The sequence below is a fragment of the Carassius auratus genome, chromosome 30 (genome assembly GCF_003368295.1).
Source record: "Carassius auratus strain Wakin chromosome 30, ASM336829v1, whole genome shotgun sequence".
Taxonomy (NCBI): Eukaryota; Metazoa; Chordata; class Actinopteri; order Cypriniformes; family Cyprinidae; genus Carassius; species Carassius auratus.
Genome location: NC_039272.1, coordinates 19,482,880 through 19,508,483, shown reverse-complemented (window position 1 = coordinate 19,508,483; position 25,604 = coordinate 19,482,880). Strand labels below are relative to the sequence as shown.

The 25,604-nt window shown below is 36.4% G+C and overlaps 1 protein-coding gene across 6 annotated transcripts in view; it reads right to left on the bottom strand.

The window, feature by feature from the left end:
* The window catches only part of LOC113049547 (stAR-related lipid transfer protein 13-like), a 47,036-nt gene that overhangs the window by 18,980 nt on the left and 2,452 nt on the right, over window positions 1-25,604 (bottom strand). The window contains exons 1-3 of one of the 6 annotated variants that reach the window (XM_026211977.1): window positions 13,917-14,182; window positions 13,558-13,634; window positions 5,540-5,611 (exon numbers count right to left, since the gene is read on the bottom strand). In XM_026211977.1, coding sequence (XP_026067762.1) covers window positions 5,540-5,611; window positions 13,558-13,634; window positions 13,917-13,930 — 163 coding nt within the window. In that variant the 5' untranslated portion in view covers window positions 13,931-14,182. Of the gene's footprint in view, window positions 1-5,539; window positions 5,612-13,557; window positions 14,461-16,108; window positions 16,388-24,684; window positions 25,056-25,604 lie in introns of those variants that run through there. The other 5 variants (XM_026211976.1, XM_026211979.1, XM_026211975.1 and 2 more) reach the window with 5 other exon arrangements.

The window sequence follows — 25,604 nt, the reverse complement described above, 5'->3', positions numbered from 1 at the left end:
TGTGTGTGTGAGTGAGAGAGGGAGTGAGAGGGAGTGAGAGAGAGAGAGGGAGAGAGAGAGAGAGAGAGCGAGCGTCAGCATTGCTGAGGTGTCTTGTTTCCAGCTTTTGTTTCAACCTCCTTCCTCTCTGAATTCCAGGTCCAACTAATGACAGTAGTGCCAGCAAGCATTCAGTTCACACCACAAGAACTAAAGAAAGAGAAATCAACCTGCTGCCAATCAAAGTTACACTGAAATCAAACTAGGCATTTCTCCAGTATGCAATACAACATGACACATACAGTGTCAGTGTGAACTTTAAAAGCTGCCTTTTTTTTCTGTTTATCAGAGAACGAGAAGTTCTTTTTGTCTCTTTCTCTCACAATGTCACAGGAGTTCAAGGAACACCAACAAGTTTTCTTAAACACACACTTTTTAAGTTATCATATTTCATACTCTGTTTGAAGGAAATCAGGTTGGTTGCTCAAATTCAGAAGGCGAATTCCAGACACAAATGAACAAACAAGCGTCCAGACCAGTCTACTGAATTACATTTTTTGTCTTGTTTTCCTAAAAATACAAGCATACATGTAGAATAGAACATAATAGTGTTCCTCATTTGAAGTCCAATTATTTTCTTGGTGGCTTGGAGAAGCCCAACCATTTTGTTTGTTTATGCTCCGTGCTTTAGTGACAACAATTATCCTCAATTATTTTTTCCAGTAATAAATAATCTTTTATTGCCGTATGCTCAATTTTCAAAGGTATTATTACACATGGGCCTGTTTTCAACATCTGCAAAGAGACAAAACACACACCAGCATTTCTGCGGTTTTAAAAGACAGCAGCGACTACGGAGTTTTTGACAGAGCATCAGGGGATGATGCAGAGATAAAAGTCGGAAACTGCTGACTGTTACACTGAAACTGGACATCAATACCCAACAGAGATCACACAATGCCACAACACTGACCTATAGCGATTCATAGCAGCTACTCTGTGATCAGGCGCTGCTTTATTTAATGTCACATCTTCTTTTAAAGTTATTTTTATGTAAATGTCAAGATGATGAATGATTCCAAGTTCACTTTGATATATATTGGTTTTAAAAAAAATACAATACAGGACTTTCACAGAGAACAGCGGGAACATCCTGGCAACCAGCATATCATTAATTCAGCACATCTCTGTTTCTGTCACAGCCAACGCGGGTCAGGCCACTGCCAGCTTACTCTGCGACATGAAGCAGGAAAATAGACTGCATTCACCTTTCAATTTTTATCACTGTGCAGGTGGCAGAATTTGAGGGCAAGAAAACCATTATAGTTATTTGTTTTAGGGAAACAAACTTAATTATTTAGTAAGATTAGCTATTATTATATTATATATATATATATATATATATATATATATATATATATATATATATATATATACACACACACACACACACACACACACACACACACACACACGCCATGAGGGACAGCTTGTTGAATGGATTGTACAGTTGTTTCACAACAAACATTACCAATCGTTCAGCTGACCAAACATTGTTCATCTTTCTGAAATAGCTTTAGTAAACAACTGTTTTAAAACAGTTTTGAGAGTTGGAGTTTTGGAATGATGTGATCAAAAAGTTTATACAGTGCATGCCATTGTAAAGACAGTCTATTACTCATCCAGCAACTTGTTTTTATCTTTAATTAACATTTTAAATGCAAAAGCATATGAAGGCATAATTAGGAAGGTGACAAAGTTTTAGATTAAAAAAACATTAAAAACAGACCTGACAGAATCATGGCTTACTAATGAAAAGAGAACCATAATTTCAACAACAAAAAGACACTCTTCTATTATTAAAATGCATGAAAAAAAAGAGACATTTTTCAGAGACATTTTTGTCCTTATTTCATATTCATAAGTGTGAAGCTTACTGAGGGCTGATGTTAAAAAATTTGGATTTATCTACATCAGGTGCAGGTTCAGCCCTGCAGTGAAATCTGAGTAGGCTAATATTAGAACTTGTCTGTGGATTTGTCACTGTCTGGGTCACAGGCACGCCTGCTTTACACAGCACACAGCATCACCGACAGAATCCTTTAGGTGCTGTACCAGTAAAAACATCAGGAAGTAAAGAATCATAATAGTGTGGCCTTTTGAGACCACAGATCACTTAAAAAAAGCGAGTGTTCACAGATTAAAAAATAGCTCAATCCAAAAATGAAAATTCATTCTAATTACCCCAAATAGTTCCACAACTAGAGATTTTTTTTAATTAAAGAGTATTCTTGTGCATAAGACTCAAAAAATTTAGGCTTTTAGGTTTGAAATCTTAACATTTGATCACAAACAATGAAAAACATTAAGTGTGTTTCATGACGCCAAATTGGATTTTAAAACTACATCACAGGGGTTGCGTTTTAGTGATTATGGACAAAAATGCAGTTCTGTTTAGTGATACATTTATGACAAAAATTAATTCATGCATCGTGTTAATATAAATTACAGTATGAAAATGTTATTGAGATTTGCTAAAATAAATAGCATTTAACAGTTATTAAAATATTAATATCAGTAAAATATTACCATCTATATAAGTGAGTGTTAGATGATGTCAAAAGTAATCTAAAAGTTTCTATTGTGCATGTGTAGTCCTGTTCGGCTTAAGCATTTGCTGAACGTCTTATGCATATGGCACCCAAAATTGGAAATGCTTCAGGATTTTTGAAGATGTCATCAGATTGGCTGAATTATACAGTATTTCCAAGAAACGTGTGTCACGTTCTTTAACGTTCCACATAAAAAAAAAAAACAAGGATGCCATGACGCTAAACAAAAATAAAAAAAAAAGCCGTCGTGTTTACAATTGTGATGACGAATGCTTATCAGGTTCAACTATACTCTGGATTTTCAAAAGTATGTGAAATATTTAACATTTGCAGCATAGACTCTTTGCAATACGTCCAAGAGTTTTACACACCATCCATGTGACATCAGAGGATCAGTTAGAATTTTTTGAAGCATCGAAAATACATTTTGGTCCAAAAATAGCAAAAACTTCGACTTAATTCATCATTGTCTTCTCTTCCATGTCTGTTGTGAAGGAGTTCAAAACAAAGCAGTTTGTGATATCAGGTTCACGAAAAAATCATTTGATTTAACTGGATCTTCTTGAACCGGTTCACCAAATCGAACTGAATCTTTTTAAACTGTTCACGTCTCCAATACGCATTAATCCACAAATGACTTAAGCTGTTAACTTTAATGTGGCTGACACACCTCTGAGTTCAAACAAACCAATATCCCAGAGTTATTCATTTACTCAAACAGTACACTGACTGAACTGATGTGAAGAGAGAACTGAAGCTGAGCCAGATAATGAACAAAAGATTGACTCGTTCTCAAGTCAAGAACCGTTTCTGTCAGACGCGTCCGATTCGGGTAAACCGAAGGCTTGAATCAAGGGCAATCATCGCAAATGAAGTCATTAAGTCGAGCGCAAAAGAACCGGTGAACCGTTTTCTTCAACCGGTTTATTGAATCGAATTGTCCGAAATAACTACTGGTGATCCAAAAACCCATGCAACCGGTTCTTGACTCGAGAACGAGTCAATCTTTTGTTTGTTATCTGGCTCGGCTCGGTGTTCATCTCTCTCTTCACATCAGTTCAGTCAGTGTACTGTTTGAGTGCATGAATTACTCCGGGATATTGGTTTGCTTTAACTCAGAGGGAGTGTCAGCCACATTAAAAAAAAGTTAACAGCTTAAGTCATTTGTGGATTAATGCGTATTAGAGATGCGAACCGTTTAAAACGATTGAGTTCGATTTGGTGAACTGGTTCAAGAAGATCCGGTTACATCAAATGATTCGTTCGCGAACAGGATATCACTACTCTGCATATTTTTGAATTCTCTCACAACAGACACGGAAGAGAAGACAATGATGAATAAAGTTGTAGTTTCCACTATTTTTGGACCAAAATGTATTTTCGATGCTTCAAATAAAATTCTAACTGACCCTCTGATGTCACATGGACTACTTTGATGATGTTTTTTTTACCTTTCTGGACATGGACAATATACCATACACACAGTTTCAATGGAGGGACTGATAGCCTTAAAGGGTTAGTTCTCCCAAAAATGAAAAGTTCAGTCAATGTACTGTTTGAGTACATGAATTACTCCGGGATATAGGCTTGTTTGAACTTAGAGGGAGTGTCAGGCACATTAAAAAAGTTAACATCTTAAGTCATTTGTGGATTAATGCGTATTAGAGATGCGAACCGTTTAAAACGATTCAGTTCGATTTGGTGAACTGAATGATTCGTTCGCGAACCGGATATCCAGACTGCTTTCATTTGAACTCTCTCTCACACAGACACGGAAGAGAAGACAATGCTGAATAAAGTCGTCGTTTTTGCTATTTTTGGACCAAAATGTATTTTCAATGCTTCAAAAAATTCCAACGGACCCTCTGATGTCACATGGACTACTTTGATTATGTTTTTCTTACCTTTCGGGACATGGACAGTATACCATACAGACAGCTTCAATGGAAGGACTGAGAGCTCTCGGACTAAATCTAAAATATCTTAAACTGTGTTCTGAAGATAAAAGGAGGTCTTATATGTTTGGAACAGCATAAGGGTGAGTTATTAATGACATAATTTTCATTTTTGGGCGAACTAACCCTTTAACAGTCAGTCATATGTCCTCTTGGCTATTCAAAGTGGTTAAGGGTCCCAGACCCTCTGCCGTCAGTCTGCATGTTCCTTACACACACATCTATCGTACAGCTTCAGAAGACTTGAATATGACTCACTTTTATCATACTTTGTGCTTTTTTGTAATTGTGGAACTTGACAGCACCTGTCCTCATTTACTTTCATTACAGGAAATACTTTCATGCTTTGCGGGAAAAAAATAATTAAGTTAGGTGGTTTGGACTGACATGAGGGTGAGTAAATGATGACATAATCAGATTTTCTGATGAAAGAATTTTCATTTTTTGGGCGAATCTGCCAATTATTTCAAACTCAAACGAATTTCCCCCAAAAATGAATTCCAATCCACATGTGAAGTGAGCCTGCATGTGCTTTCCAGATTTGTTAAACTTCAGTGTGTATGAAATGGTCTAAATCAATCTCTTAGGGCCAGCAGGATTTAAAAAAAGCATACTCTGAATATCTGCAGAACCTGTGTTGGCTCCCGTGGAACTTGGTTCAGCATGGCTTTACACTCACAACCCAAAAGGGATCTAAACCAAAACCAAAGGCCATCTGGTCTCACATGTATTTCCCCAATCACTAAGCCTGAAACAAAATAATACCAGTGCTTTCTGCAGTGGAGCGCTTCCATCCATTGAGTCACGGACATAAACAGAGCATCTCTGCACCTTTCTAAAGGGATGATACAGAGGGAAACCAGAATAAAAGAAAATGGGGAAACAACACTGCGTCAAACAAAGGAGCAGAGCTAAGGGGCAAATGAAAGAGACAGATAATAGTGTGGAAAATAAAGGGATGATTGGACTTTTGTGGGATGAGTTCTGGATTACCTTCATAGAGCTGAGCATACTGAGGAAACCCCGCCGCTCGAAGCCACTCACAGGCCTCCTTCGCCTCCAGCTCTGAGGGGAAAAAATATGAATGAACGAAATCAGTAAGACAAAATACTCTTTCAATAGGGTTGATGTAAATGAAAGAAAATTATCAAAATTAACGTTAAGCTCTTTATTAAATCAAAGAAATGTATCTTTCATTAATCATCACTTAATTAAAATAAAACAGAATACCACAGACTTGATTACTCATTTTACCATGAATAAGTTTAAGGTTATTTAGATAATATGTGGTCACACACAGGCTTGTCTGTGTTTAACATGCAATGAGACTGATACAAGAACATCAAGACATGGTGCATGTGACGGACAATGACTTCAGACTGATTGGAAACATGCAAGATCACCACGTAAGATTGACAGTTTACACAGCACTAGTAAACACTCAATATTCTCCGGTATTGTCCCTAGAAAGTATCCAGATACAGTTTGATGTACATTTGGGGAAGAGCAAAATATTTTTTATTTTTTTATTGAATATATTGATTTGGTATTGCATAGGATAAAATAGGGATTTATTATGCTGAAACACATAATCCTAAAAGAATGCGAAATATATTTGAATGGCATATCAGAATATGCATTTGATGAAACCATGATTAACTGCGACTGTGTCCTGTGAATGCCAAAAAAAACAACAACAATAAGGTGATTTCATAAGCAAGTCACATTAGCATAAACATTCTGAGCATAAACCATTGCCATTTGGGAAACTAACCAATCAGATCCATAGATTCACTGACTAACCAATGACATTATTGCGTGAGGCAAGAACCGGGAAACCAACATTTTCAACAGAAACCCTCCCAATCAAAATAATAGCTGTGGCACAAACCTGACATTATGACTAAACATGGAAAAGCAACAATTTAAAAGAGTTCAATGTGTGTGAACCGAATCCAAAACAATCATACACAGCTTGCAAATGTTGTCAGTAACAGTCTTTGTATTCATAAGCAGGCTGGGCTGATATAGCTGTCAGGTTGAGCTGGGATCTGAAATTCTGGCCTATTTATAAAAAGCCAGCAATGGTCTGATGAAAGCCCTTAAAGACTATCTCTGGCACACTGAAGCAAATTTGTATTTAACCCTCTGGAGTCAATCCCTGAGTATATGCATTATGAGGCATCTTTTCCTGATAACCCCGAAAATAAATTAAATGACACTTTCAGTTTTGATCATACAGATAAAAGTAAAACATCAGTCGAATCTGTAAAGGGTCTACTTTTATTTGTATCCACACATAATAACAACAAAACTTTGTGCATTTATAAAATAAAGATAACAAACAAGGTGCGCTGTCTGCAGATCTTCATTTAGAAACGAATCATTAAAATGAACTGTAACTCCGTGAATAATCAACAAAGAGACATGAGAGAGATATCTATAGAAAGCTTGACATGTCTACTTTAAACTAAACAAGTGCCAGAAAACAAATATTCTTGTGACCACACCCACACGCTGAACGCGGTATTGAGATTTTAATGTTCCACGTGAAGTCCGCAGCATGTATACGCCCATACCACAGAAAACAAAGCAATTAATTGCACAATATTGCACAATATTGTTATCGTGGGCACTTCTAAATACCGTGAATATTTATATATTACAAATTATTCCGAATTTGGAATGCATTTTAAGAATACTAATTGCGTAGTTTGATGACGCTAAAGAGGAGGGTGGAATGATGGTTTCATGATTTAGTTGTAAACATTAGAGATATTGTTAGTAATCAGCTGGACAAAATATATAACACTAGCCTAGTGGTTTTTGGATATTTTACTGCAAATATCTTACAAACCTTTAACCCATTACTATGCTGCTGATCTGCAATACGTAAAATTAACAATCTTACACATTTGTGCATATAATTTTCTATCACTTATAAAATGCTGAATACGTTTTGTAATAATTTTTAATTTTCCACATTTATTTATTTTTATGACCTTGTAAAATGTGTTTACTGGCAATGAGTGTACTGGCACTGCATTCTGAAAAAATCTAAATATTTTAGAGATGCTAAAATAGAAAAATACAAACATATTGTGGGCAAATGCATGAGTCTATTCAAGCGATTCTAAAAAAATAAATTCTGTTTGCCAAAAGCCATAACCAAAGCACAAGAGGAAACGAAGGTGAAAAGTGAAGAGTAAAACAACAGGTTTTTTTTTGTTTGTTTGTTTGTTTTTTTTTTTAAATCGCAGAATACCAAATTATAATATCAGATGCCAAGAGAACTAAAGAAGACATGAAAATATATGTGTAAATATTAATGTGCACATTAACACAAATGGTCACGTACACACACTTTTCATTCCTATGATCAGATCAGCTTTGTCCGTTTCCTGCCTCCATGCTCTGCCCCTTCAGCATTCCAGAACTCCCTGATTCCCAGCAGTGCTCTGGGATTTCCCGCCCAGACGCCCTCATTTCTACTGCCTCTAGATCACACACAAAGTCAGGCATATCTGACAATCCATTCAAATGCTGCTTTCCATCCACAAATATGATATGTGGCAAGAGTATAGGGTTGCAATACCAAGAGATTTTCACAGTACGATAACCGTTTCAGGAATGTTTTGTAACTGAAAAAAAAATTTGAAAGCACTAAAAACACAATTGTTTTTTTTCTACACAAAAAAAATATCTTCAGAATTTCAATATCAGTAAATGTATGTTTGAAAGTTTTTGGGATGTCCAAAATAACTCTACACTGCTGATTTAATTTACTTTTTTTCAGTGAGGGATGGTGCTATCAGCCTCACTTCTCTCTGACATTTTCTCCACTGCATACATTTGTCTGGCGAAAGTCGATTCAGTCTGAATCTGACAGACATTTGAGGGAAAGGATTTATGTACATGCACTTGACATTTTCCATCCGGATGATTTTTTTCAATAACATAAATAAGCAAATGCACATGGTGTGACAAGCAGGAATTTTCTGACCATGATATATAGAAACCACATCATATCTCAGGAAAGGTGGAAACCTCCTAAGTAAAGTGTTTCTTTTCCCCTCTCCTTCTCCACTACCCCTCCCTCTCTCTTCCTTTTGCCACCCCCTCCCTCATTCTCTGGTCAATAAACAGGAAGTCTAAAGAGTTATGGTATCAAAAGTGACCGTCACTAATATCTGTTTGTGAGGCTGATAATGACGCAATCATTTTCAACTGCAGATGTCAAATTCATGGATTATCAAAGATCTGGGAATTTTTCACTAGTTTCTATTTCAGTAGATATGAACAATCATTTCCAATCCATGACCCCAGCAGACACCTTTACTATGACACACTTGATTTCTAGTGATTTCAATACTAAAAGAGCACCATGATAAAAGACATTATATTTTATTGGAGTTGCAAATGTGAGGTAAAGTCTGCACTGAATGTGCAATAAAAAGATGTAAAAAAATATATATATATATTTGTCCTTGCCAGCTGCAAACAAACATATAGTGTGACCAGTGTGACTTGAATCACAAAATAAGACCCTTAGGAGCCATTTCTTTTTAATGAATCAAAAAAAAAAGTCATTTTAAGGCAAGTCATTTCACCATCTTCGAAAGTCCTCTTGGACAGCTATTTTATCTCTTTAAATGGGGAAACATTAAATTCTCCAAAGCTGTTCACTCAGCTTACGATTTAAAGGGTTAGTTCGCCCAAAAATGAAAATTAGCCCATGTTTTAATCACCCTCAAGGCATCGTAGGTGTATATGACATTCTTCTTTCAGACAAATCCAATCAGTCATAAAAAAAAAAGAATGGGTTGCTCTTCCAAGCATCAGAATGGGAGTAGGTGGGTGTTTTTGTTCAACAGTCCAAAAGTAGTCAAATAAAACACACACATCCAGGCAAATCAGGGTCAATCAAGGTCTCCTGTAGTAAATCCATGTGTTTTTGTAAGAAAAATATCCATATTTTAAATGTCAATGGTTTTTTTCTCACTTCTGCTTAGTGTCATATGTGCAAGTCATTCCAGGTGGATGACACAGGACATATGCATCGCGAATGTGCATGCGAGATTTGCTAGTTTCAAGACAAGCAGAGGAAGTAAAGTTTCCTTACTTGAGCGAAAGCCACCTACATTTTTCTTTACAAATCCTCAATTTGTGTTTCTAATTCATGACAAGCTTTTAGTTTTGCTGTCTCTCCTCCACGTTCATCACTAATTACAGTCGTGTGTGTGACGCTTACGCCCTTCGTCATCCACCCGGAACGTCTTGCATGTCTGACAGTCAGCATAAGTGAGAAAAAAGTGATTATAACATTTTAAATTTGGATATTTTTTTAGTACAAAAGTGCATCGATTTTATAGCCGTGTGATATATACATACACACACACACCTTATACACACACAAAATATAATACCAGCACAAAACCAAAAATAAATTAGAGCAAAAAAAATAAAACACGAAGCTGTGTTTTAATGTGAATTTAGAACCACTAACTTACATTGCAACACTGTAACTGTAGCCAAGCCAACTAATTCACTCACATAGGAGGTAAATGACAAGAGCAGCAAACGCAGTTCAACACAGAAACAAAAACTAACTTTATTTGATGTACTTTCTTTTTTATGAAGTTTCTAAAAGACAATGATGTCACGCCACAAAAGTGTGAGTGACTGTTGCTATTACATGATAACTATAGCTTTTTCTGTTATTACAGATCGTTTGATATGTACTGAGTATTAATGCTTTTTTAACCTAAAACACAGCAGTGTCCATCTGTGAAGTATGTGTGTAAAAATCTTGATAACATTATAAGTGGACCTCAGGAGAAAAGTAGTTCATGAACCCTTTAAAAAGACCCCAAATATACCCAAATTAATAATAAAAAAAACAGATCAAGCTGCATTAAAGTCAGATTTATATCAACAGCTTGTGAATCAGATTTAAATTTTGAATTAGAAACCCTACAGCAAAACTAGTCTCCACATACAGCAAAAACATTCCTGTAAATGCCTCAAAGGCAGCTGCTTCACTTGGGTTTTTTCAGACATTTCTGCTGTGTCCTCATGAGCGTGAACAGGATGCTAGGATATCCCTGATGACTATGTCCTATACTTCCAGATCAATACACGCTGTCAAACTGTGTGAACCACTTGATGTTTTATAAAACAAGGATGTGATAAAAACACTCTTTATTAAATTATTCTGTTGAATGTGTAATGAGTTACTTTTGAAAAATAGTTAAAAAAAAAAAAAAAATCACCAAATTCTCAGCATTTGACACTGACTGCACTTCATCTATAACATCAATACAGCCCAAAGACATGTCAGCTAGGCCCGTCGCAATAATCAATATATCGACTTATAGCGCATTATATGTACATGACCTCAATCATTTTTGGTGACGCAATATATCACCCATTATATTTACTTAAAATTACTTATAACGTTTATTTACTAAAGGTTTTTAAGGTATCTAATATTTGGATACTTAACTTTAACGATTAAAATTTTCTCAAAAACTAAAAGTTTGTTGTCATTTGGAAGTGTGTAGGCCTTCTTGCATTTTATGCTGTTACATTATGATTTTATATTCAGTGGAATAAAATGGTCTTTAAAATGAGAATAATATCGATTAGCGCAATTACTTCTGGGGCACTATATCACATAACAAAAAGTTGTTATCGTGACGGGCCTAATGTCAGCCACAGCTCTGAGCTAAATAAAGCTCTTGTGATACAGGGAGTGTATCAGCATTCCTCCAACAGCTGTTTCAAAAACATGCTTTGAGGTTTTACAGCATTCGTAAGTGTCTCTATGTGTTGATATGTGACCTGAATAACACAGAGCACTATAATCTGGCTCTTTTGACACGGCTAGCTGTACGTGCAACTATTTGAGATACAACATGGTCATGCAGTGAAGGAATAAAATAAATTCTCTCATGGAAGACAGATTTCAAGATAATTTGTATAAAAAAAAGCACACAGATTAATAACAGTAATAATAAAAAACAGTTTGGTATGTTTTATACATCACGCAAACATTCGACCGCACGTCTATACCATTTTAATGGTATTGACGTTTAAGCAACTCCTGTGGTTTACAAATGTAATCGACTGCATTCATATTGCAATTCTGAGACCAAGCGCATCAATCACCAACTAATGCAGACATCAATGCAACAGCAAGTCAACAATGTTTTGATCCCATAAAAAAAAGAAACAAAATTAAGTTCTTTTTCGTAACTTGATTTGACATGCATGCTAAAACGCTACACAATATCTCACGCTATGAAATCGCTCTTTCTCCGTTACTGATATTTTGAAATGTTTCAAAAGTATCACTTGTTATCTAAAATAATGTATGTTGACAGCCGCTGTAACCTCTTGCCACTGAGCATCTGTCTTGTTAGACCGGCAAAGAAACCAGCAAAGGATATTTTTAGACCACCTACTTTTCTCGTAGAAGTGCATTGCTTTGTTTCACTGTATACAAATTCTGTGAAAAATGTTCATATGAGCTCGTTTGGAGTTAGTAAGATAAATATAAGATTTAAGAAATTATTAATTTAATCTATTTATCAAAAGTGACAGTAAATTTCTAATAAGTACTGTTCATTTGAATTTCCTATTCATCAAAGGACCCTGAAAAAGTATCACTTTCCACAAAAATATTAAGCAGCACAACGGTTTTCAAAATTGACAATACCAAAAAGCACCAAAATCACCATATTAGAATGATTTCTGTAGGATCATGACACTGAAGACTGAAGTAGTAGCTGTTGAAAATTCAGTTGAAAATTCTGATTCATACAGTTGAAATAAACCATGTACTAAAAATTTAAAAATTTTAATTTAAAGTGAAATATTATTTTATAATATTACAGTTTTACTGTACTTTTGATCAAATAAATTTAATCTTGGCAAACAGAAGACAAAGCATTTAAAAAATATTTAAAAAACGTAAGACCCCAAACTTTTAATGGTTGTTCATGTGGATTTAGTGAAAATATGAACTTAAGGCCCTATATACATTATATGTCGCCATCACACTCACCACTGAAGAAGAGATCAACTGAACTGTCACTATGACTTCTCTCTGATTCCCCATCATATTTTTGGCCTACATTACTCACTAAATTTTATTAGCAAATCAATGTTAAGTTCAACAAAATGAGAACAAGAGCACTGGAGGAGGCAGGTGATTGCAACACAGTGAATCAGGAGGTTTTACACTGTGAATTTGTGTGATGTTTATTTGTCCCTTCAGGGCATGCTGTAGAAAGTACATGTTCATGTCATCAGGCACTTGTCAGTTTTAGTTAAAACCAAGATTCACATTCATTAAATACAGACTGTTCTGCCTCCAAAAAAGGGTTCTTCTGCATTAAGACTTGGGTTGGTTTAACCAAAAGTGAAAATTCATCATTTAGTCATCATCATGCCATTCCAAACAGTCCTGTGGAGATTCTGAAGAATGCTGTTTTTGTCCATACAGTGGAAATCAGTAGAATTCAAAACAACCCTGTAGCCCACTGACTTTCATTGTATCGTCACAAAAACTGGTTTTGTGTTCACCAGCAGAATGCAAGTCATAGAGGTTTGGAACAATGGAGTAAACAAGTCTATGTAAATAACTTCATAAAACTTCACAAAAAAAGCACTATTTGTCTTGTACAATTAAGGTCACATTATTACCACCCACAGAAAGCAGGTGGTCATTGTACTTTAATTCAAAAGATGTTTGTGTACTTTTTTTTTTTTTTTTTAACTGATCAAAACAACAGTTATTCATCAAATAATGACACATTATAACCCAGCATGTATCCGGACCGGAATTCTGCAAAATAACACTACCAGTGGCAAAAGACACAGAATTTCTACAGCTATTTTAGGACCACATTTTATAAGCGATGGCAACCTGGATTAGTGCAAAAGAACTTCAATAACTAACAATTGAAATAAACACAGCATGATTAATAAGATATGCTCCCACTCACTCCGTCTCAGCTCCAAACCGCACACAGACGGCGCTGAGCGGGTGAGAGTGATTTGTAGTAAGCCTGGGTAATCCCTGCTGCATGAACAAAACAAACCAGAATTAGACTGAGAAGCATTTAAAGCACTGAAAACCCTGAAGCAGAAGAGAAAAACACTACTAAATGCTCCCATGAGCGCTGACAGAGCAAGCAGAAGGAAAGTACTTCATCTCATTTTGAATGCACTTTAAAAGCCTGTTGGCATCCCATATGTGTGGTATCTGTATGTGTGTGTGTGTTTGTGATGGGGGGGCTCGGGGAGTGACCTTCGGAAAATTGAATGTAGTGTGAACCTGCTGTGTGTCGGGAGGAAGCCTTACTTCTTTCTCTGCATGTGTGAGGGTGTGTGCTTCTTGAGCGGATGCACCAAGAGCAGATGGTTTTAAGATGACCAAACTTATGTTGTGTTGTGTGACAGAGAAAGAACTGAGTGAGACGAGAAAAAAAAGCTATAGAATGAGAGAGATGCAATCAAATTGCGCCCCCATTTAGAAGTATTTTATGCATAGGAAGAGAGTTTGCACCCCCATGACAGGAGGTGAAATAGTTTAATCACTGCTTGCATGATTATATATAAATATTGTAAAATGATTATAAAAATAATTTCTGCATTATTGTTGGTGGGTTTTTTTATGAATGCATTACTGTTTGATCTGACAAAGCATGCAACAAGCAATGCCAAGGTTATGGGAATTAATAAAATATGTTATCATATCGGTTTATAATTTGTACACTTTTGTACAGTTAAGGGTACAAGATTTCTCTGCCTCCTTACACTCCCACAAGTGAACACTTAATCTATTATGAACAAATATGAATTAACAATAAACAGTACATTTATAAAATTAATATAAACCTAGATTAATAAATGTAAAAAAGTTAAGGTTAGTTAACGATACTTAATGCATTAATGCTAAATTATCTATATATTAAAAAAAAAAATTATCTATAGTCCACACTTCTTCAATATTTGCATCTTTTAAATCTGCATCAAATTCCAAGTGAACAAAAGTTAAATTCCACTGACTGGATCCTTAACAAAGCATATTTTTGTCTCAAGTGTTTCGGTTGAAAGCAAACAAGGCCACTCCATTGACTATTTCAAGAGGTCTTCTGGAATATTTCTTAATGTGCAAGGGTACACTTTTGATAATTCTATGACATCTTTGTATCACTGATGAAAGTGAAAGGTCACAGATATATCCAGAGGCTTATTAGGAAAACACTGTGACTGTTCAGAAACGGACTAAGAAGCCTCTGTGTGTTTCTGAAAAGTCTCAGTGTTGCGAAAGACTGCATTTCAAAGAGTGTCTTAGCATTTCTGAAGAGCGCCTGTGTTCTTGAGAGGAGCTTCTGAAGAGTCTCCACGCTTTCCACAGAGTATCACTATGTCCCTGAAGAAGATTCCTGCATTTGTGAACTAGCTGCTCTGGGGTTGTGGATATTTATGGTACATGTACAGTACACGACTGATTCTTCATGAATTTACACATCTGTTTAAAGAGAACCGGATCACGCCCACACATGCTGTTAAAGGAACAGTGCACCCTAAAAATTCTATAACTTATTCACCTCATGTCATTCGAATCCTGTATGACTTTTTCTTCCATGCAATGTGCAAGAAGATATTTGAGAAATGTTTCAGTGTTTCCGTTTTTTTTGTTTTTTTGTTCAGTGATGGATGTCATTGATAACCAAGCCTTTAGACAGAAGCATCTGCTGTATGACTGAACAGCATCCGTGAAGTGTGTGTGTGGGGAAGGAAATGTTTTCTGCACTCTAGCTATTTGTGTGTTTGGCTGACTACAACTCATTGTTCTCAGTGGTTCTTTGGCTTCTACCCACAATCCCATAGTCCACCTCCACTTACACCAATTACACTTCTCCTTCTTTTCTTCTACCAATCCTGTTTATGCCTCTCTTTCTCCTCTTACACTTTTCCTCTCATTCACCCAACAAACAAACAAGTGTAGATTAACATTCCTTACAGACTGACATTAGTTTCAGGGTTCAAAGGTCACATTCTCACTAAACCCTTCGTGTCATAAGCAGTGCTGCACTTCCATAGCAGCTAGTTCAGCAGCCAGTAGTCTCGCGTAACAAGAACTTCAGACTGACGGCTGAAGGTCAGGAATCCATGGTGCTTTCATTGGCCAAGGCCCACCCGTGAAGCCGTTTGACCAACATGTCAAACAACCAGTCACAGTTTGTTTAGTTTCATCATCACGTTTCGGGGTGAAGAAAAGTTGCCACAATAACAGACTGGTGTGTAAAACTCTTGGACGTATTTTAAAGATTCTAGGCCACTAAATATTTGGCGATTTGTGGCAGCAAAGTTTGAAAAACCCTGATATACAGGATCTGATGCACATCAACATGAATGATTTAAATCACTCTTCACATTTCGGAATTAAAATCACACAGCTACAGAAAACTAGCCAACAACCCGGAGGCACTTAGCATGGAGAGCACAGCCAGACGCACTGAAGAATAAAGTGAGGTTAAAACTCACCATGACCCTTTCGATGCTGTGTGGACGACCACTCCATCCTAATCACTTAAACTCCAGTGGTCCAACATTACGTGTTAACCATCAAGGCGACACAGAAAAGTGCCTGCAACAGCCATTCCCAAACCTAAACCTGCTTTAGACCAAAATACACTTTTACATTTCCAAACAGAAAATTCATTTTTATCCAAACAAGGCCATAGCGAAGATTCACGTTTAACCAAATCGTCTCTGAGAAGTAGAGTGGGATCTGATTTACTGTGGCGGCAGTATCCTGAGGGGAAGGGGGAGGGGGTCCAGCCCTTCCTGCCCACGCCATTTACACCATCTGGATCCTGAGACCAAATGTTCGGCCCTCGAAAACTCCTCCTCCACGTACCACACTACAGTCTGTGGGTGCTTGTGTGCCTCAACATGCCAAACAAGCTCAAGCGCTGTAATCCAGACGGCCTGTCATTAGCCTTATTAGGGTTGTGTGTTAGGCCCTGAGGGATTGTTAGGTGCTTCATAAAGTTATTAAATTTGGTGAAGTATAACATAACAACCAGCCCACAGCCCAACTGCACACCTGCAACTCTCAGATAAGGAGTGTGCATGTGTGTTTTGGTGAGTTATTGTGCTGAACATGGCACTGTGCAATTCTGACAAACAATTTGTGGGACTTCTGGGATTTTGTAACAGTAATGTTAATTAGATTTTTTGTGTGTAGAATGTGTGTGTGTGTGTGTGTGTGTGTGTGTGTGTGTGTGTGTGTGTGTGTGCATGTGTGTGTGTGTGTGTGTGTGTGTGCGTGTGTGTGTGTGAGAAATAAACAGTAGGTGGTGGCAATTCACTTAATGAGTTAGTCACTGGCTGCATACATACATCCCCAATGTAAAGCAGAATATTCTGCTACGTGAAGAGAATATTCTGAATTCACCTCAGGCAAAATATCCCTGGATAACCTACGACTTCCAGAGAGACTCTAAAGTGCACAACCCATGGACACTTTACTATCCCATGAAACCATGAGAGAGAATTTGTGAATGGCAGCATAGCAATTTCCTGTTTTAAACTGACACAAAGAGAAAGAAAATATTCAACTTTTTCAATAATATCAACATTATACACTGGATTAAAAACTACATTAAATCTAGGGTTTCCAAAACTGGGCTTAATGTAAGAACTATAGTGGGTTTGTGATTTGAGGTCATTTAAACACTTGAACACTTGTTATACATTAATGAACAACCATTAATAAACACGAATATAACAATGATATTACACATCCAAAGAGTTCTCGGTTTGATTTTCGATTTTTTGTCCAGACCTCCCGAATCAACAGTAAATGAAGGTCCCTCGATATATAATGAGGACAAAGAAGTAGAACAATCTCTCGTGCAATGGTTCTGCTACAGCTTTGTTTGGAAATATTTCTATTATCAAAAACTGATCATATTTAGTTCTGTAAAGTATTTGCGTGTAATAGCCTATGTGTGTCTGTGTTACACTTCTTATACAAGTTAAAAACTCCATATTTTCAATTCTGAGGGTATTCTAACTTAATTCTAATAGGCTGAGTCAGTGCTAAAAGTGCTAAAAAGTCCTCTGATTTGATAGGATGTTGAAAAGAAATTTAGCATTTGAAATTCTACAATAGTTTTGAAAAACAACTGAGAGGAGTAGTTAAATATAGCAAGTGTGTTCTGATGGCACTGTATTAATTCTGATCGGAACATAAGTTCAGACACCCTGTAGTCATTTCCCATTCCCTGGGATTTCCTGGTGTCCTATGAGAGTGAGGGCAAAGGAAAGGAGAGGGGGGGAGGACAGACAGTTCAGGAAACAAGGGATCATACAGGAAAGCACAAAGGAAAATGTTACGGCATGAAAAGGGTGTGGCGCCATCATATACGCATCACTTCCTTTTCGATGTCTATCAGCAACAGACAGGCAACACACAAACACACATAAACTACTCGCTAACCCCAGATACAAAAAGATGGGGAACAGGACAAAAGCGAATCATGAGAGTGAGACAGAGAGACGATGTAATCTAAAAGAGGAAATTAATGACAGGGAGTAACTCAGCTTTGACCTCACAATCCCAAAAAATGATGGACACTAAAGACTAAAGATGAACACGCTAAAGACCAAGTCAGCACAAAAACTAAGACAAACTGGCTTCAGAAGAACTAAAGGCATGACAATTTCCCCTTCTTTTAAATACGGACACTTTACATATGCACACCTATACATTCAAAGAGAATTATCAGCACACACACGAATCTACTGCTGCACACAGCATTTCCACTTCAAACCCAAACATAGCATTACTAACATGAACACACACACACATACACACACACAACCTAGGAAGAGAACTAGGAAAAAAATCAAAAGCCACTTCAAACGTTTTAGATTTCTTCAAACACACTGTGCATTTTTAAGCAGTGTGAGCTTAGAACTTGCTGCTAACCAAAAATATTTACTGCTGGTAAAATGATTCAGCATGACACTATTAACTATTAGAGTTAAGGCATTAATTTGGTAAAAACTTTGGTGAGATTTCCACATGCAATATGTTAGTTTAGAACAACACGATGAATGTAAAAGCATAGATGCCTTTTTAGAAAAGCAGCAAGTTCAACTTTGCATTTCTGTCGCTTAGCAAAAAAAGTATGTTCAATTTGTAGGATGTACCGTATTTTCCGGACTATAAGTCGAACTTTTTTTCATAGTTTGGCTGGTCCTGCGACTTATAGTCAGGTGCGACTTATCAAAAGTAATTTGACATGAACCGAAAGAAATGAACTAACAGAAAACATTACCGTCTACAGCCGCGAGAGGGCGCTCTATGCTGCTCAGTGCTCCTGTAGTCTACACTAAGCAGCATATAGCACCCTCTCGCGGCTGTAGACGGTAATGTTTTCTCCTGGTTCTTGGGTCTAAATAAATGCGACTTATGTTTTTTTCCTCTTCATGATGTATTTTTGGACTAATGCGACTTATAGTCCGAAAAATACAGTAACCAAAAGGGTGAATCTTATTGGTTGGCTGGTTTTCTTGCAAAACAATTAAAAAAAGGTAAAATAAATAAATAAATGAACAGATGCCTTCCAATTAAACTACTTATCGTAACAAATTTTTACACCAAACATTCATCTTGGTGTGGACGTGCCATTAAGATTGGGAATAGAACCATTGTTTTATTCCAAACCAGTTCCAAACACTAATGGTAAAGAATAACTAAAATAATTACTTACTTATTAAACCACACATTATTTTAATAATACGTATTTGAAATTCAAAGTGACCTTCTCATTCGTCAACAGGACACTGAAGACAGAACATGTTAAACAAAGCACATTACTCCATTTCTTTTTCAAAAGTGCAAAGAGTAAGAAATCAACTAATCAGAATCATTAAGAAAAATCAGAATTATTAATTAGGAGGATAATTTTTATTAGAATTATACATTTTTAAGAATTGCTCAAAGCATGTAAACATGAAAAATCACATAAAGAATGAATCTATAAATCCATCCACCAATTCCAATTATTTATTTAAAGAATTACATTACAGACGAGACAAAAAAAAAAAAAAACATTACACATTCTATTTACATCTGTAAACATAAAATAACAGAAAATAGGTCCATTTCACTGAACTCTCCCCAGTCAAAATCACTATGATCAGCAGGCGAAAACGCAAGGTAACATCAAACAAGCAGCTTGTGGCCTGTCTTGTAGACACCTGTATATTTGGTCTAGAGCTCCAAAATTGAGAACAGTTATTTAAAGGTGCTGCACGTTTATGACTAAATCATAAAAATACCATAGTTTGTTTGCAGACATTTAAGAAACATGCTAAGTTAACATACCTGTTTATCTGAAAAACAATGCTACAGTCAGTTATTCTCCTTTGAAAATGTGAGTTCCGGTGCCGGAATGTTGGTCTCCGTTTTGGTTTGTGAAACTCACCCACCGCCAGTTTACCCAATTTCGGCACATGGGTTACCATTTGGCGGAAAAAATAGCGCATTTAATTTCAAATCATCATTAAGTGCGCTTGTTCCTGTTGGTGTCATCAGTCTGGCAACCTGTGAGTGCATCAAGTCTGAGGAGGGGGGACAGAATTTGGACTGCGATACCTAGTTCAACCATTCTGTATCAATCCTATATACAGCACCTTTAAGTATTTCCCTTAAGCCCCTTTCACAATGCTTGTCGGACAAGGCAAATTGCCAGAACATTGCCAGGTGGTCTTCTGTGTGAAAGCAAATACGTCCCGGGATTGATTCCGGCATTGAACCCGGGTCGGGGTAACATTGCCGGGTTCAGTCCCGGAATGACCAATGTGTGAACAAAAGCCAGATCTAGTGCGGTGTTGTAGTGGTGACACACGTTATCGCGCAACTCGTTTACTGGCTGTTTTGAAGGAATATCAGCGTTCATGACAAAAAATATGTGCAAACTGTAATGAAGCAGAGATCAGTTAGTTCCTCACTTTCCACACTAAGACGGAGATCGTTCGCCAGCTTCAGTGAAAGTGTAACGTACCTAGCACTTTCGACTCGTACATTACATGTCACACTCTAATGTCACGTGTCGTAACGGGACCTTTACGGGTTGTGTGTGAAAGCACACACATATTCCGGGTAATCACTGGCAGTGTAAAAGTGCTAAATCTAGCGACCCAGGAACAATTGCCGGAACACTTTACCCGTGTATTTGCCAGAATCACAATTTGAATACACACACAGGCACACACACACAAGATGTTTCTGCATGGCTGTAACTGCAGTGACCTTTTCTTGAACAAGGCCTCGGAAATCCAGCACGCACACACATATTACACTAACGAGAAAGAGAAAAATAATGAAACAGAATGTGAGACCGTGTTACACTATCCACTTCCTCTTGTAGAAGCTTTTGGGCTGTTTGCACATGACTGTTTTTTGCTTTGTACTTTCATGCCCTTTTGTATGTGAGTGTCTGTTGTGTTGTGATACGCAGCCCTCACTGAGTTTCTTGCAGCAGGGGTTGAAAAACAGTGGTTTCCTCTGTGGCATTTTACAACTGTCTGGATCAAGATAAACACAGGAGCAGAAATCAACTTCAAACACACTGTTATTTGCAGATGCAACAGAGAAGATCAGAGTGTCAATTTTGTTTAAGGTTAATCTAGCAGACCACTGAGACCTCATCAGACCAACATGACTGGCCAAATATCGACCCAACAGGTCAAGATACAACTGAGATCTCATCAACAATCCCAACAATTTGGACAATTTTATAAAACATTAAACCTTTTACAGAAATTCTTTAAGAGGCAATTTTTCATTTATCTCAATATGAAACTAACTTTCTAAATGGAAAATCTAAAATGCCTCTTTTAAGTTAATATCACCTCTTCTTACTGGAATTTTAATGCGTTCATTACCAAAGAACAAGGAGGAGGGCACAGGATGATTGCATTCTTTAAAATGTTTTGCCACTGGTTTTGCTATATCCCCTCAGTTAAGCGGATTCCTGGGTTGGGTAAAGCAATGCCTTCAATGGCGAGATGTTTCTCCGACATACATTTTTTACAGGGGCATCATATTAAATATATAATTTTTTATCATGTTTTTATTATTATTATTTGATGATTAGACTGCAATTTACCAATACATTCCTGCTAAAATTTCTAATGCACTTAATGTTTGAAATTATTAAAAATAAGTAGTATGAAAATATAATCAAATTCCTGACAAGCCTACATTTCCACTTGCCTTACAACGGTCTAGAGGTCACGATCTCATCCAACAAGAAACAGTAGGTTAACAAAGCTTAAAAAATTTGGACAAATATTATAGTCTATCCATTTCTCTCTGGATATGACAAAGTCAGAAAAATTGCCAATAAACACGACGCAGAGAGAAAAAAAAAAAAAAAAGAAGCACCTCTTTTTTTCTGTAATAAAGTAAAAGACGACCTGGGACCTCGAGTATAAAACTCTCCTTAGATTTCATCCTAAAAGTTAAAAAAGCTAGAAGGTTTTCAGATTCATAAAACAATGCGTATGCCAGGACCTGTGCAAAAATCCCTTTATAAATCCCAGTCATGGGAAAATTGCGCATACGTGCATTTCCACGTCTCCTCCTCAAAATAACCATATATGGAGCATACAACGCCTAGTTTTATGATGCATAACCTCATCTGCTAGGGATGCACGATATTGGATTTTGGCCGATATTCGATATGCCGATATTTTCAAAATAATTTTGGCCGATGCCGATACCGATATCGATATATATACAAATATATACTGATATATTTAAACTTTAATTTTACTGAAGAGAAATCCATGTATCTCTTCTGTACTGATTCTACCATAAATTTATTATTTTACAAATGTAGACAGACATTCACATCTGAAAAACAGGTCAATTATTTCACTTGGAGAATATCGGTTTGGCTCATCGGCAGAAATATTCATATCGGCCGATACCGATAATGGTCATTTTAAGCTTTTATCGGCCGATACCGATATTGTGCCGATATTATCGTGCATCCCTATCATCTGCATATCATTTCCATGTATATTCCCATCCACGTGACAGCATGTTTAACCCCGCCATCCAGAATGTTTTAGAATATTTTAAAATATCCATCAAAACAAAACTGTTTAGTTCTCAGACCTTTTTTTCCAAGTTGTGTCCTTCAAATAGAGCGGTATTTTTCATAGTGTTGTGTAGATGGCTTCACACAACATCAAAAAGAGTGTGTACGCACAGTCAAGAGAATCCATACGTTTTTTTATAATTCCAGATATGTGCATGGAAAACAGCGTAAGCACATTTCTATGCACATTTTGTGCATACACATTATTTATACATGAGCCCCCTGGACATCTCAAATTAGGACTTTTTCAATGAACCACACAAACATTTTATGTTGCAAAACTGGATTTCTATGCTTGTTTCCTCTCAGCTGACATTCTACAGAGGTTACTACTTAACATTAATCAAAATATGACAATTGAAAGAAACCTCAAGAGACGAACCATGCGCAAGCTCAAAGCATAAAGACACAGCAGCATATACTGTATGACACACTCACTGCCTCCATTCAAAAGTCATATCATATCTTCTGAAGGATCCCAATATTTAAAAATAGCGGCTGAAGTATTATTTTATACAAGACCCTTGATAATTTCAATCTTAACAATTTGTAAATTGTTTGTACAATGCACAATGCAGAATGCAGTTAGGCTATTACTTAATGATGATGGACCAGTTCAAATATAAAAACATCAGCTCACAGTCATAGAACTTCATTTTACATGCAAATATGGCATTACGTAGGACTCTTAAAGGTACAGCTTTTAGTTAAAATATTTTAAAATTGGCCTCAACAGGCCCTTAGCTTCAAAAGTCGCCCAATAAACTAGTCAAAAAATTCTAAATTATTCATTTATTTGAAACACTTTGGTCAATGATAAACCTGCTCATCACATGCTCATCGAACAAATCACAAGAAAGAGGAAATGTAAATTCTTTGTAAAAGCAGTTGATTTTTTTAAACTACTCCTTTTAATGTCAAAAAACCCTTTCACAATGACAAACACCCCCGCCATCTGGGGCAAACCAATGCAACATGATAAAAGTCCACTAGCACAAGGCAACTACTTCTAAAGACAGGTGGTGCACTTCCAAAACTCATTAAGATAAATCACAGTCTCAATGAAAATTGGAAACTCACAGTCATGTTTGTAATGAGATCAGCAGAAAGTTTCCTTATAAAAAAAAATAAATAAAATGACTGCAGGGATTGTTAGAATACCAAAGATGTGAACACACATATGCCATTTAAGTTAATTGAAAGGCAATTTCAAAATCTTCCATTCTTTCTTTCACCAGATAAAAGCTTTGTGGGCAGCCAAAGATGGTTATTAGCAGTGCTATGTTAATGTATACTGTATGCTGTCTCAAAACCAACTGAGATTCCTTCCTAAACAGCACTTCTGAACAACACATGCTTGTGCAGCAACTATCTAGGTAGGAAGGGCGTTATGATTTAAGACACAGGCAGTACACAGACTCATTTTACCATGGTAAACATAGCTTTAGTCAAAACGTGATCGTTTCTATGTAAAAAAAAAAACCTCTACACAGTCTAGTAAGACTTAAAAAATAACTTTGTATTAGCCTAATTAAAAATAGATTCGTCTATTTGATTATATAGAAGTAACGTAATCTCATCTATAACTGTACTAAATTGGCTGAAACCATGGTTACCACGGTAAATTTCCGAGGGTTCAGCAATGCCTGAAGGGAATCTCATGGGTCTTTTTCACTAATGCAAACACATTAATTCACAATATTTCATATATATATATATATATATATATATATATATATATATATATATATATATATATATATATATATATATAAAACGTTACCCAAAATCACACAGAAAGCAATCTTGGACAGACTTTCGAACTCCGTTCAAAGGTTTTAATATATTGACTCGTTGCAGTCTCCCTCGATGCCTTAAGAAAATATTACTCTCCTCAAAAAAAGGTGGAAAATAACATTCTGTATAACTTACCCGCTATCTGCCTCTGTTTCGCCTTCCTCCGCAGTAAAGTTAGGGCTCTGTAAGTAGATTCTCTGAACTTTGAAGTTAGAGATCTCGTTTGTTGGCCATTGCAGTTTTTATCCATTTCCAAACTCCTTCGCCAACACTCTCCTGACTTCTGAACTTAACTTTTAACCCTGAACTTTTTCTTTGTGAATCTCTTGATTCTTGATGCGTAAGTCCTAGTCCTAAGTCATTACGCATGCTGCTCCGTCATTAGATATTAGCGTTTTCTCGTTTCATTTCTTTAAAAACTCTCATTAAAAAGACTTTCCGTAGACGCTCACTGTAACCATTCAAACCGCTAAGCATCATGGGACATGAAGTCTCTTCACGTGTGCGTCTTTTGACTCTAGTAGTTTCCTAGCGGACTTTTTAAACTGTCCGAGGTAAGACGTAATCAAAAGGTCGACGCTGGTATGGACAAATATTACATATTTAAAATAAAAAATATTATTATTATTAATATTATTTAGTTATTTTTATTTATTTTTTTGCATATCAAGAGATCCAAAATCTGACACAATAATAGTGATAAAGTGTGTTTAATTTTAAATGTAATTTTTCCACATAACGTGTCTTTTTTTATTAAAAAAAATACAAATAATTATTTCACATAATATGTGTCTTGTTTTCCTCATCAAAACTCAGCCATAACATGGATATAACACAACAAATTAACAAATTATATAATATTTGAAGTTGTTTAAATAATAGTTTCTTTTGGATGGGTTGGTCTGATGCCCGGTAGATTCTGATGCTGCTGCCATTGTGGACTGATACTTCGCAGACTTTGATCTGAATGAAACTGTAAATATACAAAGTAAATATCACACACTTGTGTTACAGTGCTTGACCAGTCTATGTGACTAAAAATATATCTAATCTGA